Source organism: Orbicella franksi, chromosome 5, assembly GCF_964199315.1.
Source record: "Orbicella franksi chromosome 5, jaOrbFran1.1, whole genome shotgun sequence".
Classification (NCBI taxonomy): Eukaryota; Metazoa; Cnidaria; class Anthozoa; order Scleractinia; family Merulinidae; genus Orbicella; species Orbicella franksi.
This window is the reverse complement of record NC_138149.1, coordinates 5209182-5227400: the sequence shown is the minus strand read 5'-3', so window position 1 is coordinate 5227400 and position 18219 is coordinate 5209182. Positions and strand designations below refer to the sequence as shown.

Genomic DNA, 18219 nt, shown 5'->3' with positions numbered 1-18219 from the left:
GCTGTAATATAAACAGTCCATGATCCAGTAGTTTGAAACTTTTAATTGAAATTTTTACTTGATCATAAATATTCGATGCAACTGGAAAGAGCAGCTCAAAAGAAGTATTTCAGCCAACTTTTAGAATGAAATCTTAAATGGAAGTGAAGTGACAGTCAATTGAAAAACACTCGATCTTCACATATTTCCCTTGTTGTCATCCCTTTTTGCCAAACAGGTCATCTGTAAGACTATTGTGTCACAGTGCTCATGATGTCACTTGCTGGATTCAAATGCACCTCTGCTTACTAGCTTTATAGCAACATTTTTGGATACCCACATTCCTTATCATCAGCTTGCAATGATTTGCTTAAACATGCACATTCTCATAAAAATGTTCTCATAAAATCAACAGCAAACTTTCAAAGTTTGTCTAAAACAAGATAAGCCATTGACTGCATGACTTCGCAGAACAAACTTTCAGAGTTTGCTGGTTCATCACTAGCTGTTTGCTCAAGTATCATAATTTGCAAGTTTTACTACAACAACAAGGTTTTGTACAAAGTAGTGCAAATGGCTTAAATGGTAGGCAATCAGTTTTTGAATATTTCTGATTATTTATTTTTGACCAACTGAAAAATTGACAAAAATTAAGATTTCTTTATATCTTCCATTCATTTTTTTTTTTCACTTGTTTATTTAGCTATTTGCAATTTTGTATCTAGCTTAAGATTATTACTGTGCCTGGGCTGATATTCTTACCCAATGGGTTGAATTTATTATAAGGAAACAAGAAGTCTGGGACTGGTTACTGGTCAAATCGTAACACAACTCGGAATGAATCGAGACTCACCTTGTAGGCATAAGATGGTTGTAGTTATAAACCTTCACGAAAGGCTTTATTCTAGACCTCTTCGCTGTCTTCTTCTTGCTCATTTTCTTTGTTACCTTCAGAGGATAACGAGAAATTCCAGCAACGAGCGCGTGACCATAAGGTTTATCGGTAGTACCATCGTCGTAGTTTTTCACAATTACTGCTTTCTTGCCGGCATAACGCCCATTTAAAACCAACACAACCTTGCCAGACTTGATGAATTTCCCCATGGTATGGAGGAATCTGTAAAATATGTATTCAACAGAGTTTTAGCGCGGTATAACAAGCTGAAAAGAGATGATAAAATAGAACTGTGAACGACTTCAACTGAATATTTGCAACAAAATTTCGCTAGATTGCTGTGCCACATTTTCTTATAATTTTAGAACTGAACATTGCTCTGAAGCTCAAGATTTAAGTAACTGGTAAAGGTACGAAAAAGCTTCATGTTTGAAGCAGATGGAAGTGGATTGTTGCAGACAACATCACCTCACTTACCAGCAAAGATGGCGACGAAAAGAGAGAGAGAGCGAGTATTGGGGACAGCCGCTGACAAGGAACATCGCGGGTGTCAGTGTCATGGTAACACAGGATCCCCAATCATTAAATTACAGAGTTTGTATTGGAACTTATGTAAAGCCGACCACAGCCTCCGTATAATTCAATTCCTATTTCATTAAATTAATAAATTGTCATCTTACAATGTCACAATGCACTGCAATGGTGATATCATGTATTTTGATTCAACAGAAAATTCTCAGGATATACAGTTGAACAAATGGTGGAGGACAGGGGAAAGTGACCATGTATTTTATTTGAGTCTGTCCTCAGGGTAGAATTGCAAGAGTGCCATCATAAAATGTGGCTTAAATAATACTCAGCATACCTAGGAAGCCAGAGAAATTTGCTGGCCTAGATCAGTAATGGGTTGTCAGTATCTTGTAATTCCACCCAATTCCCAGGGAGGTAAAGGTAAAGTCTGCATGCGAGCCAAGTGGCCCATCAGGCCAGAGCTTATCCCGGTTTCTGTAACATGGAGCGACTAGGAGTATTTCTACTCCCCCCTGGATGGGATGCTAGTCCATCGCAGGGTTACCCCCAGCATTAAGTTCGCCGGTACCCATTTATACACCTGGGTGGAGAGAGGCACTGTGAGAGTTAAGTGTCTTGCCCAAGAACACAACACAATGTCCCCGGCCAGGGCTTGAACCCAGACCGCTCGATCCGGAGACGAGCGCACTAACCATGAGGCTACCGCACCTCCCACAATTTTTTCCAGGGAGGACTCCCATAAAAAAGGGTGGGTGTGCTTGTCGGAAATATAATTATGAAAACAACCCCCAAGAGGTACCAAGATCCCACTTTGTGGGTGTGGCTTGAAATTTTTTTCACCCCTAAGACATACTAATTCTAAAACAGTACGTTATCTCCTGTCATATTTTTTATAGCTTAATACCCTAAAAGGTACTGCAAAAGCTCCCACTGTGAACCTTTTGAGGGTAACCACCCTAAGAGGTACCAAAACCTGTCCTTTAACCCCTAAAATGTACAATGAGCACCCCTGCCCGTTTTATATGGGAGTCACTCTCTCCCAGGGTCACTGTTGCGAAAGACATCAGTTTTAAAAAATCTCTGACAAAAATGAAATTTCTCTGACCAAATAGATACAAAAGTTCAGATACTGAGTCAGGCTTTCACCACACCCTGATACTCGAGCATATAAAGTCAAGTACACTCCACCTCCCTCCACCAAGGCTGTTCTCCAACGTGTGAGGTTATCTATTCTAGATATATTGTATTTGTTCAAAATCAGAAGCAGTTTTAAATAGCTTTCTTAGAAAGACAAGCAGCTTGAGCAGATAACGCAGATTTTATTTTTTTTTATAGATAGGGTCCAGGAATAAAAGGCCTGCAAGCCCACTCATGACTAGGGTTGGATCCAAAAAATTCAGATAGAGGGGCAGAAGAAATAGGCCCTTTGCAGCTAAGCCATCACGTGACCTACTTTTCATAAAATTATGGGCTATAACTTAATGAATGCCAGAAATGGAAAAAGCATGTCGAAAATATCAAAATGGCCAAGTTTGAGGCCCCCATCATCAGAGAATGAGATTTTATGATGGTCTGAATTTTTGAAAGAATAAGAAGATTTGTATGGGAAAATGTTGCTGGAGAGCAAGACCTTGCTCTCCAGCAACATTTTCCATACAAATCCTCTAAATTTTCCGAAAATTCAAACTGTCGTATAAACTTGCTCTTTAATTCCAGGGACCTCAAACTTGGTCATTTTGGTATTTTCGATGTGCTCTTTCCATTTCTGGCATTCTTTAAGTTATAGCCCATAATATAACAATTTTCTGGGAAAAATTTGGTCACGTGACCCCAGCTGCAAAGGGCCTATTGCGGTAGAGTGCAGGGCAGCCCCCTAAACCTAATGAAAAATTCGCTCTTTAAGACTGTTGGTCTATTTTTTCAATAATACAACAAAATACGGGCCCAGCCCCCTTGTACCTCACCTAAATCTGCCCCTGATGATGTCTGAGTAACCAAAGGTGAGTTAGGCATGAAAAAAATGACTTGACTTCAAAAAGTGGTGTAATGACCATGTGGTAAACATGCAAGACACAATGAACTCAACATATTTAGTATTTTTTCATGGTCTGGTCCCATTGTGACCACCTCTTGTAAGTGACTGCCGGGTACCTCTCCTCAGCCACCAGTTTTCCAAAATACAACTATATCTGGAAACTTTTGTGAGGGACCACCTCTCGTAAGTGACCGCAACCACTTTAAGAGCTTAAAGTTTGAACTTTACCTCCCATAAGCGACCATTTAACAGATAATAGAGCCAAAATGGGATAATAAGGTGTTGTGACATTATCATATTCCTGAGTTGTACTAGCCTGCGAATACAGCCGCCTCTCATTAGCTCCCACTACCAAGTGCATTTTGCACATAGTAGCAAGAGCAAATGAGAGGCGGCTGTATTCGCAGGCTAACTTTTCACATAAATGAAACATTTAAAACATGGGGTACCATATGCTAATGAGGCAGAATTTTGACCCAATATTGTCTAAGCTCTCGTAAGTGGCCAACTAGGCTTGAGATTTTAGGTGGTCACCTGCAGTAAGTTCAACTGTAGGCATCGAACATTGAATGATTTGTAGTCAGTCATTTGAAGTTTGGCACAACTTTTGCATCAAAAAGTAAAATGCAGTTGATATTGTTTTTGTAAAGTTGCTCTCAAAGTGATTTGATCAAGAAGCACAGACAAGTGCTAAAACAATGAGCTCCTCTGTTTAGGGAGGGAGCTTGTGATTTGAGTGTCTTCCCTACAAGTTAAGAATATTGTCACAACTCACTAAAACAATATCATGTTATACCTTGGGCATGAAATTCACACTATTGGTCACACTGCCAAACCAAAGGATTTGACAATGAATCCCCATGGAGGTAGTACTCCCAGAAAAATTGGGTGGGGGTGTGCGGCTTACTTCCCAAAACCCTTACCCTATTTATGACCAAAATCTGTGATTTTCCCTACCCTATTTAAGACCCGACCAAAACTTTGATACCCTATTTATGACCCTTACAGTTGGCACAGTTGCCCTAGACACAATTTATAAAGGGCTTTTGTCAATGATCTTGTCGATAATGATGAAAAAGTAGCTTCTTCCAAAAACATTCCCAATTCAAGACTAGAGACTGTGCAAAACTATACCCTATTTATCACCAAAATGGCCAAAATCAGTTCCCCATTTGTGACCAAAACGACTGAAAAACCATACCTTTTGGGGCCGCACATACCTGTATAGCCCATATTTATAAGGGATTACCCCCCCCCCCCAAATCAATCATGCAATGTTCTCTTGTGAACCAAGAGTAAGTAGAAATACAAGCCAGCGTTAGCGATCTGAACAGTGGCAACATAGGTTTAGTAAGAAGCATGATATGAATCTATTAATGCTCTACCATGAATGCCCTTCTCTTGTTGGCTATGCTACTCATATATACTATGTAGATAGTAAGTAGCCTAGCAGTGTGCAGTTGTTAACCAAATGGCAGACCTTTCTTTGCATTTTTGAAGTGTCTCTGATGAGGTTGCTTTCAGTGTTTTGAACAACTAGTAGATTTATACCAAAACTTAGCTCATTCGCACTCGATTTCTATCACATGATAGTTGACGAGGGCACACAACAATATGGAACTCATGGGTGAATCGCGATAGAAATTGAGAGCGCATAATCTTGAAATTATTGTCATAAGAAACCTTGGGCTTTGAAACCTCTTTCGCATTGGAATTTAGCAAGACTCTCTATGCAGAGGGTAAGGGTATTTTCTGAAGACACACATTACCAGCCACTGTTTTGGGAAATGATCCAGTGTTCCTGACCCACCACTCACCCCTTGGGGAGGAACGCTGCTGGATTGGAGGTAAAGGTAAGGTAAAGTCTGCATACGAGCCAAGTGACCCATCAGGCCGGAGCTTATCCTGGTTTCTGTAGCATGAAGTGACTAGGAGTATTTCTACTCCCCCCTGGATGGGATGCTAGTCCATCACAGGGTTACCCCCAGCATTAAATTTGCCGGTGCCCATTTATACACCTGGGTGGAGAGAGGCACTGTGAGAGTTAAGTGTCTTGCCCAAGAACACAACACAATGTCCCCGGCCAGGGCTCAAACCCGGACCGCTCGATCCGGAGACGAGCGCACTAACCATGAGGATCGGAGAGCGCTGTGGAAATTGAGCCTCATGCTCTTCCACTTGCAAAAACTTGCTCTTAGGTAAGTGAAACTGATGCTGGTTGGTTCGCTTTAGCTTTGACCAAAGAGCCCACTCTAGATTGTGAAACTTTTGTTTCTTTAATGATCTTCTTGATCACAGACTAGACTTAAAACAGTCTAATATGTACATTGCAATGATCAATTGAAACGGGAGATTTATCCCTGTTTTGTTTGATAAAAGATTGGCTTCAATATTTTGATGTTTGGACCAAAAATATTGAAAAGAAATATATGGTATTCTACCATAATTAATAACTTATTTCCTGATATTAAATTATATTAGGATCCTTTTGTCACTTTACATTCACAGGCATAAGTTAAAGTTCTATATACAACACGCCAAGTAAAGGAAATCAACGTAGATTCAAAACCTTTCAAAACGCGCTTTTAGACAGTGTCTATTTCTAAATACTCTGCTATATTACAATAATTTTAAGACCTTCTCATAAATAAATTAAACTTTATCCTTTCCAGTTAAAAGCTGAAATTGCTCTGTTTTAAGGTAGAAATTCTCGATTTATCTGGTGTAAAATCCTCACGAAGCAGACAGAGCGAGCTAAAAGTAACCATTTCGATCTCAAGTTTATACAAAGTACACGTTTCCTCCTCGAGCAAATATTACACAGTAATTTCGTGAAGACGTATAGAATTATCCGGAATCTGATGTTAATAACTGATCCGATGAGACAAGAAAAAAGACTTTCACCGGCGGCAAACTGTGGAAGATGAAAGGAAGTTCATCATTAACACAGGTCAAGAGAGCAACCGTGAAATGATTACGGCCTTGCCAACCACGTATTCCCAAAGGGCAAGACTCGATGACAAGAACCAAGATATGTTCCTTGTAGAAACCACTAGATAGGACTGAACAATCCTATCTGGTAAGATCAAAGATGTCGATGAAACATCGGATAAAGCGCAGCTTATGCCAGACAGCAACGAACGAAACAGCAGTTCCGTGTCGTGAAGAGAACCATGTTCCCAGTGGGGAAAGACTTGTACATAAACACGAAAACATATCCTTCATTACTTTCGCTCCCACAATTTTCAAAACACATCTTTGATCCTTATTTTCACGCTACGTTCTCAAGTTCGTGGGGCATTGAATGCTTCGGGCCTGTAGAATGTTGCGTTACTATATGGTGCCGAAGGCCACTTGGGCTCTTGTAGCTTTTCCCACAATGGCATTTATGAGCTTTCTTCGGTCGACTCGAGTCCTTTCTGTGGCCGTATTTCGCATGGTATTTAATCCCGTTGACATTCTTGTAACGCTTTCCGCATCCAGGAACTGGACAAACATATCTTTTTCCCTCCCCATCATCTGTTGCCACAGCGTTTAATACCAGATCGTTAGCGAAACTATCAGAAGTCCAAGAATCATCGCTATTATCACTCAAATTACCATCTTCGTCTGCCCCGTCCAGCGGATCTGGGTTATTTATTGCCTGTATAGTTATCTTAGGAGGGGTCGATCGCTTCTTTTTCACAACGCTGTGGTCAGGGCTTGGCGTGGCTGGCTCGGTAGCAGTCAAAACTGGCTCCTTCTGTTTAGCATTGCGTGCAGCATCGGTGAAGAAACAGTTGATGTACGAAAGCGGCAGAGCGGCTGGTTGTGCTGCCTCTTGTTTCTCGAGGACTCTCGGGTCTTTCTCGATATGTACCACTTCGATATGGTCGATTAGCTCTAATAAGGAAGTACACTGCTTGCCACAACCGTGCCATAAACAGGAATAGCGGTAAAATGCGGCCATCTTTTCTCTGCTCGCATCTGTTTCCACCAGTCTGATCTGACAGTGGCGCCATTACATCATCGCGAAGCTTTTCAAACTTTTGACGTCAGAGCAGCCATTGCGCAATCAAGTTCTCTCCAGATGTTTCTCGCAACACGTGGACTGCACGTGGTGAAGTTTTGTGTTGAGGGGCAGTTGACAGCAGGTGTAATAAAAAATAACAAAGGATCAATCTCAAATACATGATGGGTAAACAAAGCCAAAACTTCAAACCTCAAACAACAACATTATGTAAGAGTAAAATATGAAAATATAACAGAAATCATTTTTTCTAGGAAATCCCAAAGCATATATGCAATAAATCTGATAAATCTTCATGGCTTCAACGAAACCTGTTGGCAAAACACACTCATGGCAATTACCTGGGTGTAACAGCCACAGACAGCTGTTTTTCTCACAGTAAGGAATAATTAACAAGGCACATGCACAGTGAGGTATAAACAGACTCATGAAAAATTGTCAACTGTGCACTGCAGTTTACTCTAAAGGTCTCTAAAGGCAAGCCCAGGCAGTGGAAGAAAATATTAAATGTGGATCCACTTTTAGGGATATGTGTGACGACAGTAACTTTTCACAAATATCATAGTGGCGTTGAGTCTTCTGTCATTTGTTATTTGTTTCATTCTTCACTTAGTTAAATACTATTCGACTTCATTTCTAACTACAAAACTCAGATCCTGAATGGTTTCATGTCTGGCTTCAAATGAAGCTTTGGTCTCATCTTTAACTTGTTTCTCCTCATTACAGCAAAGTTTCACAAGAATAAATTGCAAAATCATGAAAATATGGCAAGCATTGCCGCCAAGCATACATTTCTTTGTAAAAAAATTGTCAGGTTTGGGGTCCCATATTTTTCATGAGTTTGCAGCAGATTTTTATGAAACTTTGTATATTTACTGACATGATTAATAATTATCGATCTATGGAGGCAGTAGTTTGTTTCAAAGAAAAACAAATTACATGGAAAAATTGATGATATTGCATGACATCATCAAAATGGTAAAATCATCAACTCTGAAAAACCCGACAACCATCCTGTTTACTTAATTCATACCAGTCAAATCTGACCACAAGTCGTTGCTGCAGTAACTCATTAGTCCATCATTATATAAATAATGGTATTGTGAGTACAACAAAATTCTTGATCATGATTGGTTGTCCGCATGACTATTTGTCATGTTATTGGCACATGATCATGTGGGTGTCCAATAAACGGTATTCAATTTTTGACCTTTTGTAATTGGATACCTGTAATCAGATACCTCGGCCATTTGCACGTCAATTACATTCACTTTGATGGGCTCTTTCTTAGTGTTCTCAACAGTTTCTACAATGTATGGAAAACACCACTGACTTTCTTCCTCAGAAGTTCTCAAAAGACTTTCTTAATAATCTCATAATTTGTTATTGATATGAGTAATTAGTAATAGTGAAGCACGCAAGTGCTGTCATAACTCAAACTCAGACAAACAAAACAGAATTGTGGAAAATTTGACACTTTTTCAAGCGCATAAGCAAGCGTTCATTTTCCTTTTGTTTCTCTCAGAACACGCTTACGTTGTCTGACTCTTGCGGGTTTCCAACAATTTGCATTCTATTTTTAGACTTTGCACGCTTCATTATTGGACCAAGTGGAGCAGAATTCAGGGAGAAATCTCTTAGTTTCAAATGGGCCTCACGCTTTACACTTGTCCGATTTTGAAATTACTTGCCCGATTACTCCCTAAATTGTACTCCAATCGGTCCAATTACTATAATTAATACAGCAGCTATCAATGGCATTATTTGAAACAATGCAGAAATACTCACAAGTAACCTTTTCTAGCTATAAAATAAACTGTCATGTATTAAAACTCTCTCTCATTTGATCTCAATCAATTCTATTGGAAGGTCTCATTATTTTCCATTTTCAATGCAGGTGAGACCAAGAAAATATTTTACACGTAAATTATGTTTATGGGAAGATATCACCACATTTCTTTCTATTTATTAACAAAACAGACTCTGTAAAAACTAACACAAGTAAACCAATTACAATGCAGTAGCTAACACATTACAAAACAACAAAAAGCTTACACTTCTTGCAGCATGCTACATCAGCACAATAAATCTCTGCATTGCAGTTGAATGAACTACAAGTTTTAAATACAGTACATGATAACATGATAGCATATGTTGTAGCTGGTTATTTTGTTCTTTAGGTCAGAATGGTTTCAACCTACGTTAATTTGTGTCAAAAGGGAAGAGTGAGTCTGAGACCAATAACTTATTAAACCAACACACATGAGCAAATTCGCCACAAGAACTAGTGTGGCCCAGTGCAGATGAAGGTGGACTACAAAGTCAGCAGTCCAGTGTTTAAATTTAGGAGAGTACAAAATAATAAAAGAATGGGGGGGTTAGGGTTAGGGTTACAGTTAGTGAGCTTGATATGGGATCATGCGTGGCAGGGTAGGGTAGGGTAGGGTTTGAGGGGGGTGGGTGGAGTATATGGTAGCGGTAATTCTTTTAAGAGCCCCCCCAAAATACAAAAAAATAAATAAACTGGTTTGAAAACAATTTACCTACAATCTTGGACAGAATAAAAAGGAACAATTAACCCCCTTCCCCCCCAAAGCAATGATGAAGGCGCGAAGGAGCAAAAATGCGCCATTTTGGCATCATTGAAATGGGGGCAAGGGGTGGTCCAGCTGTTCCATTTATTTTGTCCAAGATTGTATTCAGGCTGTGAATGTCACGAAACAGTGGCAGCGGGTAATTAGAAAGTCATCAGTCAACTCGTTTATCGCGAGTGAACACAGCTCTCTGACGCAGTCACGCGCGTCATCTGTTTATGGTGTGTACTCTAAGTTAAGGCATTACACGAGGGATATTTTCGGCAACAAGGAGAATATATAATGGTAAATTGTTATGCGACTTTCGGAAATAGCAGAGGAGGTGAGAAAGAACATTGTCCTCACCAAGAAATATCTTAGAACATGCCAGGGAGAAAAAGAATACCCGAGGAAACAAAAGCTACAGTTAGAGTGCTTAAAAGTAGTACATATCTCACGCTAGACGAAATTGCTCTATGATGTAGAATTTCCAAAACAAGTGTTCAACGCATAGCAAGCGCAAAAGACAAAGTGCCAGAGAACCGTTGGCAGTTTTGTGGAAGGAAGAAAAAACTCCCTCCAGAACAAGAGGCATTAATTCTTAGAAGTATACTAGAACTGAGGGACGAAGAGGGCTCATTTTCCTCACAACCTCTGATGGAGCGTACAGGAATTCGTCATGTCACCGACCGAACTGTTAGGCGTTTACTAAATAGAAATGGTTACTTCTTCCTCCAGGCATGCAAAAAGGGGCTAATGAGTCAGACAGACAAAGACCATAGAGTGGAGTTTGCCCGAAAAATGCAAGCAGAATACTCCCCGAGTGTTTGGACAGACTCTGTCGCTTTCTATTTGGATGGTGTCTCATTCGTGTACAAGACTAATCCACTGGACCAAGCTCGCGCCCCAAAAGGAAGAGTGTGGAGGAAAAGATCTGAAGGCCTGACACGAGGGTGTTTGGCAAAAGGCAGTAAATCCGGAACGGGAGGAAAAGTGGCCAAGTTCATGGTAGCAATAAGTCACGGCAAAGGAGTGCTAGTTTGTGAAAGATACGAGAAAATGGATGGAAACTATTTCGCATCTTTTATTGACCAGCATTTCAACACTATGTTTGAACGATCATGCAAAGGATTGAGTCGACTTTGGCTGCAAGACGGTGATCCTTCACAAAACAGCAAAGCAGCCCGTGAGGCTATGGTTTGTTGCCATTGTGAACTTTTAAAAATCCCACTGCAAAGTCCAGACTTGAATCCGATAGAGAACATATTTCACATTGTCACTAAGAAGTTGGCAAAAGATGCGCTTGAAAGAGGCATAACATGAGAGTTTTGAACAGTTTTGTGAAAGGGTACAAAGAATGATCCGTGGTATTTCACAACAACTGATAGATAGAACTATACAGTCTATGAGTGTTCGTGTGGCCGGCATAATACGGAATAGTGGCAAAAGACTAAAATATTGAATTTTAAGATGTGACTGTAGGGTACTTGAATAGGCCCTTTGCAGCTAAGCCATCACGTGACCTACTTTTCATAAAATTATGGGCTATAACTTAACGAATGCCAGAAATGGAAAAAGCATGTCGAAAATATCAAAATGGCCAAGTTTGAGGCCCCCATCATCAGAGAATGAGATTTTATGATGGTCTGAATTTTTGAAAGAATAAGAAGATTTGTATGGGAAAATGTTGCTGGAGAGCAAGACCTTGCTCTCCAGCAACATTTTCCATACGAATCCTCTAAATTTTCCGAAAATTCAAACTATGGTATAAACTTACTCGTTTTTTCCTGGGGCCTCAAACTTGGCTTCTTTGGTATTTTCGATGCGCTCTTTCCATTTCTGGCATTCATTAAGTTATAGCCCATAATACAAAAATTTTTTAGGAAAAATTTGGTCACGTGACCCCAGCTGCAAAGGGCCTATTATGTTTAAATGACATTTGGACGTTTTTGCGACGGTTTACGATATATTCCACACGATTTAAGCCTGTTTGTGACAGTTTTTTAACGATTTATTACGGTTACTGGCTAATTTAAATAAAATATGAATTAATGTTTGTTATTTATTTTTTAAAAGTTGAAATCGTCGAAAATCGTTTAAAATCGCTGTTAATTGTTTGGAAATCGTGTCTATGTACAAATTTGTAAACAAAAATCGTTTTCAATTTTCAAACACAACAATATCTTAAGAACAGAATAAAATATTAGCCGACAAATATCGCCAATGAAATGTTTATTTTCCTTAAAATAGCGCGGTTTACTGTACTTCTGCATTGCTGGCGCTCGAGTGTAGCGCGTGAAACCTATGATAGTTGAAATGTCACGAGCAACGAGGGTTCATCTATCGCACCTGTCTAGTTCCACTGGTTTATCTTTTCTTTCTTTTTTTTTTTTCTTCTTTTTCTTTTTCTGTTCGTGTTATCTTATTTAGGGAAATTTGTTCTCTTAAACAGTTTGTTCAAGCCAAACTTATTTTTTATTGTTCCTATTCTCTTTTATTACTGCGACTTTTCGTTAAGAAGTGGTGTAATGTAGTTTACCTTGGACTTGATAACTTAACAACTTTATTTCATTCAATATTCTATTCTATATGAATATCTTTTACAATCCAATAGTAAAATTACTTCTCCACTGATAACTTACATTCAGTTGGGAAATTGACAAATGAATACACAAATCGCAAGCGATTACTTTCTGACTAGTTCATCGAAAAAATTCATTGATTCATTTATTGCCGTAAAATAAATTCAGCAAAACATCTAGCACACGGTTGAATGGGCAATTATTGTTCGTTCTGCGGAATCTGCCTCTGAAACTGAAAAGCCTTCCATCGTACTGCCATCATTTCTGTCTCCATCTGGTCGATGACCCCTCCCTTGACGTATATGAAATCGTGCTTTGTGGTGCAAAAAATCGGGGTGTCGTTGTGAAATTCCAGATCTTTAGAAAAATGTGATTTTGGAGCTGGGAGATGCACCGACTGGCCCTCGAGCATTAATAGTAAATCGTGCCACTGGATAATCTGTGTATTCCATCTGAAGTCGTTTAAGAAAATGACCTCTGCCTTTTCTGCCCCTACCCAGGCGAAAGTGGATGTGGCGGGATTAGTGAAAGACTTGTAAACAATGTTTAATGGATTAAGTAAAAATGTCTTGCCTGTATTGGCAGGGCCCTTGATTAAAATGTTGCAAAATTTTCCCCTCCCCTGTTCTAGGAGATCTTTCACAGCCGCGGTAAAAACTTCAATTGGCACGTGGTTCCACATAAGTAGCTGTTGAGCGCATTCCGCCCACCGGCCGTAACACTCAGCGGTGCAAGGGTCTTGCAGACATTTTTCCAAGATCTGAAGTCTTGTTAGCTTACTTCTTTCTAGCACTTCACTCGCCTTCTCCATCTTCCAGGCCATTGAAATGCATTCCTCTACAACTCTGTTTCCTCTGTTCATCACGAACTCTGCTAGATCGGTCTTCCCCTCAGCCTTTTGGGCGTTCGCGAGCGCGAGTAGTTCAGTTCGGTTTTGAATTTTCTTTTCAAGTATTATGTTTGACACTTCATAACAACTTAAGTGTCTCAATCGCTTTCGCTTTACTGACATGTTACTGACGTTTCTCCCCGTCATCCGAGAGCGGCCATCTTCTTGATCTCTTTCTTTACTTCCTTCGCTTTCTCTGCCACTTGTGTATCTGACGTTGAATCATGAAAATCCGCGGTCGGTCGTCGTCGCTTTGCCTGCGCTTGACTTGCGGCCATTGTTCTAGGTGGACCTGAGTTGCTTAAATCTGGATGGCCAGCAGACTGGATGAAATCTTCATCTTCTTTGGTGGTGTACAACCATGCCAAATAGTAGTTGGTGTGCCGGTTAGAAAAGTGAACATAAACATTCCACTTGTTCTTTAAATATTGCCATATCGGCAGCCACCTCTTAATCTTGTTTAGTTTAATGTGTTGAAATATTTATGATAATGTATGCGTTACAATAGAAGCTGATTGGTTGATTCTCTTTAATGCATGCTTTAAGTTCCCGCCATGTTGTTGTTGTTGTTCGACTAGGTTTTTGATCCTACATGACGATGTACACAAGTAGTGTGTTCAGTTTAGATTAAAAAGTCCTGGATAGTTGTGGCTCGGTTGGTTTATTTTAACATAATGACCATGTGATAATGCTTCCCTTGCTTTTTATGATTTTCCTGGCTACAAGTCCATTGAATTACTTTCGATTTCGGTCCCTCGCAATTCAAAACCGCCTCACAAACGCCATCTGCGAACGACTGTCTGTCCGGGAAAATGCTGAGATCAGCTTGGCTGTAGGTTATTAAGTACACGCTTCTCACTTTGGCTGGCTGCAGTTCGTTATCGGAACTTTCGGACTGTGAACTACTAGATACATACTGAGAGAGTAACTCCATCGTTATGTTCCGATGAACTTCTTTGACAAGTATAAGCATAAATATGGAACCATTACGCTACTTTTAATTTCTCGCGCAATGATTCCAAAAGCATTCTTCAAACAGAATAGAAAGCCGACTAAGTTAAGGCATGAACTTGACAATTTCACTCTGAACATCGCACGCATTTATGCATCTTTTGTTTAAAGTATGTAAAACGCTTAAAATAGCACTTGATTAAGTGTCATAGAAATCACTTTTTCAATCTTGACTGGGTATGCCTTCACCGTAAGGTTTGCGTTCTGATGAACAGTGAATCTTTTAAGCGTGCAACTGCTACAATAGTCCCGCCATTGCCATAAATAACACACCTAGTCACGCCAGTATGAATCTCGGACAATCTTGGACAGAATAAAAAGGAACAATTAACCCCCTTCCCCCCCCCAAAGCAATGATGAAGGCGCGAAGGAGCAAAAATGCACCATTTTGGCATCATTGAAATGGGGGGGAGGGGTGGTCCAGGTGTTCCATTTATTTTGTCCAAGATTGTAGGTTGAAACAATTAATCTAGGTTGAAATCATTCTCACCTAAAGAACAAATTGACTTTGTAGTGATCACAAAAACTAATAAATTGATTAGTAATGAAGGAGGCAGAGGTTTGATTTCTGCCTAAAGTAAATTGATGTGTGTCAAAAGTTGACTGCAAACTGTAATAAACAACAACGTTGATGAAGTTTAGTATTAAGGTATATTCTTACAGGTTTTCACTGCAGTCCCAAAGAACCAGCAGGGCGAGTCAAAATACAAAGTACAAGGGAAGACGAGTAAAAATATACAGTATTGCTACACTCTGAAATGCTCAACCAACTTTGATCTGGGCTTTGTGTTATCAGTGGCAGATCCAGACCTTGAGCTAAGGAGGGGGGGGGGGGTGGTGGGGGCAGTTTTGTTTTGCTTGCCCTGCTGGCTTTTCTTCCTTCTGTGATTTCTTCTTTTGTTACCAAAAATAAAGGTGGGGCAGGTCTTCCAGGCCGTTCCCCTAGACCTGCCACTGGTTAAGTGCCCTCAAGGAAGCTAAGAGGACTACGAATACAGGTTTCTTCAAGCACAAACACTTTGGAGTTGTCATACTCGTGACTCAAGTCACTGTTATTCATACGCTACAAATCAGTACAGTTGCACAATAAAAGCTAGACTTATTTTCAGTGTTCATTTTGGAGTTTGCAAAGCTTATGAAAATTCCAGGAATTTCATGCATCTGAAATTCACTCTTCAAGGACTTTCCAGGGCTTGAATTCTCCCTATCAAATTCAACGACGAAAAAGGTGCAAATAACCCAGCCTGTATTTATCATTTGGGACCTAGCAATTAGCCATACATTTTATTATTTACTGTTAGTAGTAGTTCATTATTCCCACCAAGGTCATCTTAGGGTTGATTGATGTCAATATGTCAGGAGCTAGCAATGATGTAGTCTGCTTAAGTTATGCACTCTGCACCAATCCACGACTTTGAGGATCTACTTCGTAATAAATCTTTCTGAACTTTCTCGCTGCCAGGAAGGTAAGCAAGCCCCATTTGAAAGTCATAAAGTTCCAAACACATACAATGAAGTTCCTATTGGTATTTACTCCTGTGGAATTTATACACATAAACATTTTTAATATAATTCCCTATCATACACACATAATTAACCACATTATAATGTTGTACACAATATTTAACTGTAAGAACCTCCCAGTGAGTGTTGGGAACAACATGACACAGCATTTCATTTTATTTACTTCACCATGATGCTTCACCTTGTTTATCGTAAACTTGTTTGATACAGACTTTTACCTCATTGCAAACCTGCGCCCTGAAGCGTCCTTTCATAAAACAAATTCTGTACAACTTTGTACAGTACCGCCCCTGCCCCCCCCCCCCCCCCCCTCACATTACACAGTTTCTTTACATGCCAGGGCCATACAGCCCTAAAACGGTCTTAAGACGTGGCTTTTTTATTATTACGGCATAACTTATGACATCGCGAAACTTGGCAAGTGAATGAAGGAGAGATCTCCAATTTTTTTGACAACAAGATTGAAATATAGCAGAGTTTACCCAACTAAAATATGACTGAGACAAGATTTGCTGTGTTTTGGGGTAGAGCCTAGAACACTTTTAGCTACTTTAGTCAGCTTAGTATGGGTGGCCAGAAACTCAGGTCCACTCAGGAGGAGAAGATCAGGTTGACCAAAAACAACAGTCTCTGAGGTGGAATGGAAAATTTTAATGCCTTTAATTATATGGCTAACTGCATGAGTGGGCAAGTTGAAACAAATTGTGTGTTGTGATTGGCTACTGCGCAGGGAAGATGGCGCTAACTTGTCTGCCCAGGACTACTTCCTGTGTCCTGCAAGAAAAATTTCCTCAAAACCCGTACAATAAATCCGTTATTGACCAAGCTTGCTCTGTTAAGATGGCTGGATATTGGCCTCATTGTTTCTTTATGGACCTCCTCTTCGTGCACAAACACAGAAAAAAAGAACTTGGTCAATATCCAGCCATCTTGACCTCACACTTGGTAAAATAACCCATGTATCTTATGGCGTGGAGAGATATAGGCCTAGAAATAAGTACCAGTAGGTAATGCGGATGGACGCCCATGTCAATCAAATTCCCAACCCTAATTTGCAGGGCCCCTTCCCCATCGTAACTAATAGCCGTTACGTCAGCTACACAAACTTGTACTCACCACTTTCGTGATTTTTCACTCCAAAGGCAATATTTATGATAAATCCAATAATTCCAGACCACAAACCGCCGAAGCCAATCCACATTATCACATTGAATTTGTTTCTTGTAATGACTCGGTCAAGATCGCGGCGGACAGCAAAATGCAAGTGGAGGAAAACAGTGGCAAAAATTGCTGACACACCAGCCCAGCTAGCAGCATTGTAGTTGTGATAAACCATGGCAAAAACTATACAGCCAGCAATCCCTACAGTGATTCCCACAAACGCCGCAATTATCCGCAGTACTAACTTGTAACTCTTGTAGCCTGTCCAGGCCCGTTTCAGACGCTCTCCCATGGCGATAAATAAAAGCCTGGAAAACGACAGTATAACGAAGAGGACTCAAACGTTTGCGAGATCAAGCACGTGACTTTTTGCACTCGGGAGGGGAGGGTGGTTTGCCTACTAAAAGTTCAGGGGTTATTGAGGCTGAAGATGATTTTAATAAGAATAAATTAAGAAATACAGTTGACTATAAAAATACCGTAAGCGATTTTCGCTTATTTTTAACGATAATTTTACCAGTGGTGTCATGGGTGACAAATAAGTCCTTAATTTTGGCGCGAAATTACAAAATCGCCATGACAACGTTTGGCGCGAAATTTCTACTACAAACAAGTCAAAAGCCCACGATTGTAAGCTTAATTTACCACCCGCGATATTAAAAGGTAATCAAATAGTATACTCGTGAAATTAGGAAATATAAAGGCTCGGGAAATTATAAGAGCTTTGACAAAACGCACGTGAAATTATTTCCTAATTTGACTTTAACGACGGGGGTCTGTCATCCAAAGTGGCTGCTTTGTGCTTTGCTCATGTTTTCTCCCGAGAACAGTCGAACGCAGATGAGAGTATCGTGTAAAAAATGTAAAAAATCACATAAATTGCAGCTCTTTACCAAGGTTCTTTTTAATTCAGTGATTAAGTTGTCGAGCGTTTCGGTAGAAAGCTGCTGCTGAAACAATCTCGTTTACGTTACTTCGCCGATGCAATACCTTTTCATCTTCCCCATTGCTACACGGCAATCGTTTGCAC

General features: G+C 40.0%; 3 protein-coding genes and 1 pseudogene across 4 annotated transcripts in view; all 4 read right to left on the bottom strand.

Annotated features, from left to right (window-relative positions):
* LOC145486459 (large ribosomal subunit protein eL27-like) overlaps positions 1-1407 on the bottom strand; it is a 3180-nt gene extending 1773 nt beyond the window's left edge. Inside the window, exons 1-2 of one of the 2 annotated variants that reach the window (XM_081465132.1) lie at positions 1352-1407; positions 833-1096 (exon numbers count right to left, since the gene is read on the bottom strand). In XM_081465132.1, the coding sequence (XP_081321258.1) occupies positions 833-1083 (251 nt within the window). In that variant the 5' untranslated portion in view covers positions 1084-1096; positions 1352-1407. Of the gene's footprint in view, positions 1-832; positions 1097-1342 lie in introns of both variants that reach the window. The other variant, XM_081465133.1, reaches the window with a different exon arrangement.
* Positions 1408-3836: 2429 nt separating this feature from the next.
* On the bottom strand, positions 3837-8029 carry LOC145486450 (juxtaposed with another zinc finger protein 1-like). Its single transcript, XM_081465124.1, has 2 exons — positions 5459-8029; positions 3837-5352 (listed from the first exon to the last, which is right to left on the bottom strand). Exon 1 carries the CDS (start codon positions 7387-7389, stop codon positions 6712-6714), a length of 678 nt encoding a protein of 225 aa, XP_081321250.1. The 5' UTR covers positions 7390-8029; the 3' UTR covers positions 3837-5352; positions 5459-6711.
* A 4125-nt stretch (positions 8030-12154) lies between these two features.
* LOC145486954 (uncharacterized) lies at positions 12155-13960 on the bottom strand (annotated as a pseudogene).
* Positions 13961-14182: 222 nt separating this feature from the next.
* Positions 14183-17835, bottom strand: LOC145486455 (uncharacterized). The gene is made up of 2 exons (XM_081465129.1): positions 17145-17835; positions 14183-16040 (listed from the first exon to the last, which is right to left on the bottom strand). The coding sequence occupies exons 1-2, from the start codon at positions 17479-17481 to the stop codon at positions 15892-15894; spliced, it is 486 nt and encodes a 161-aa protein (XP_081321255.1). The 5' UTR covers positions 17482-17835; the 3' UTR covers positions 14183-15891.
* Between the last annotated feature and the right edge of the window lie 384 nt (positions 17836-18219).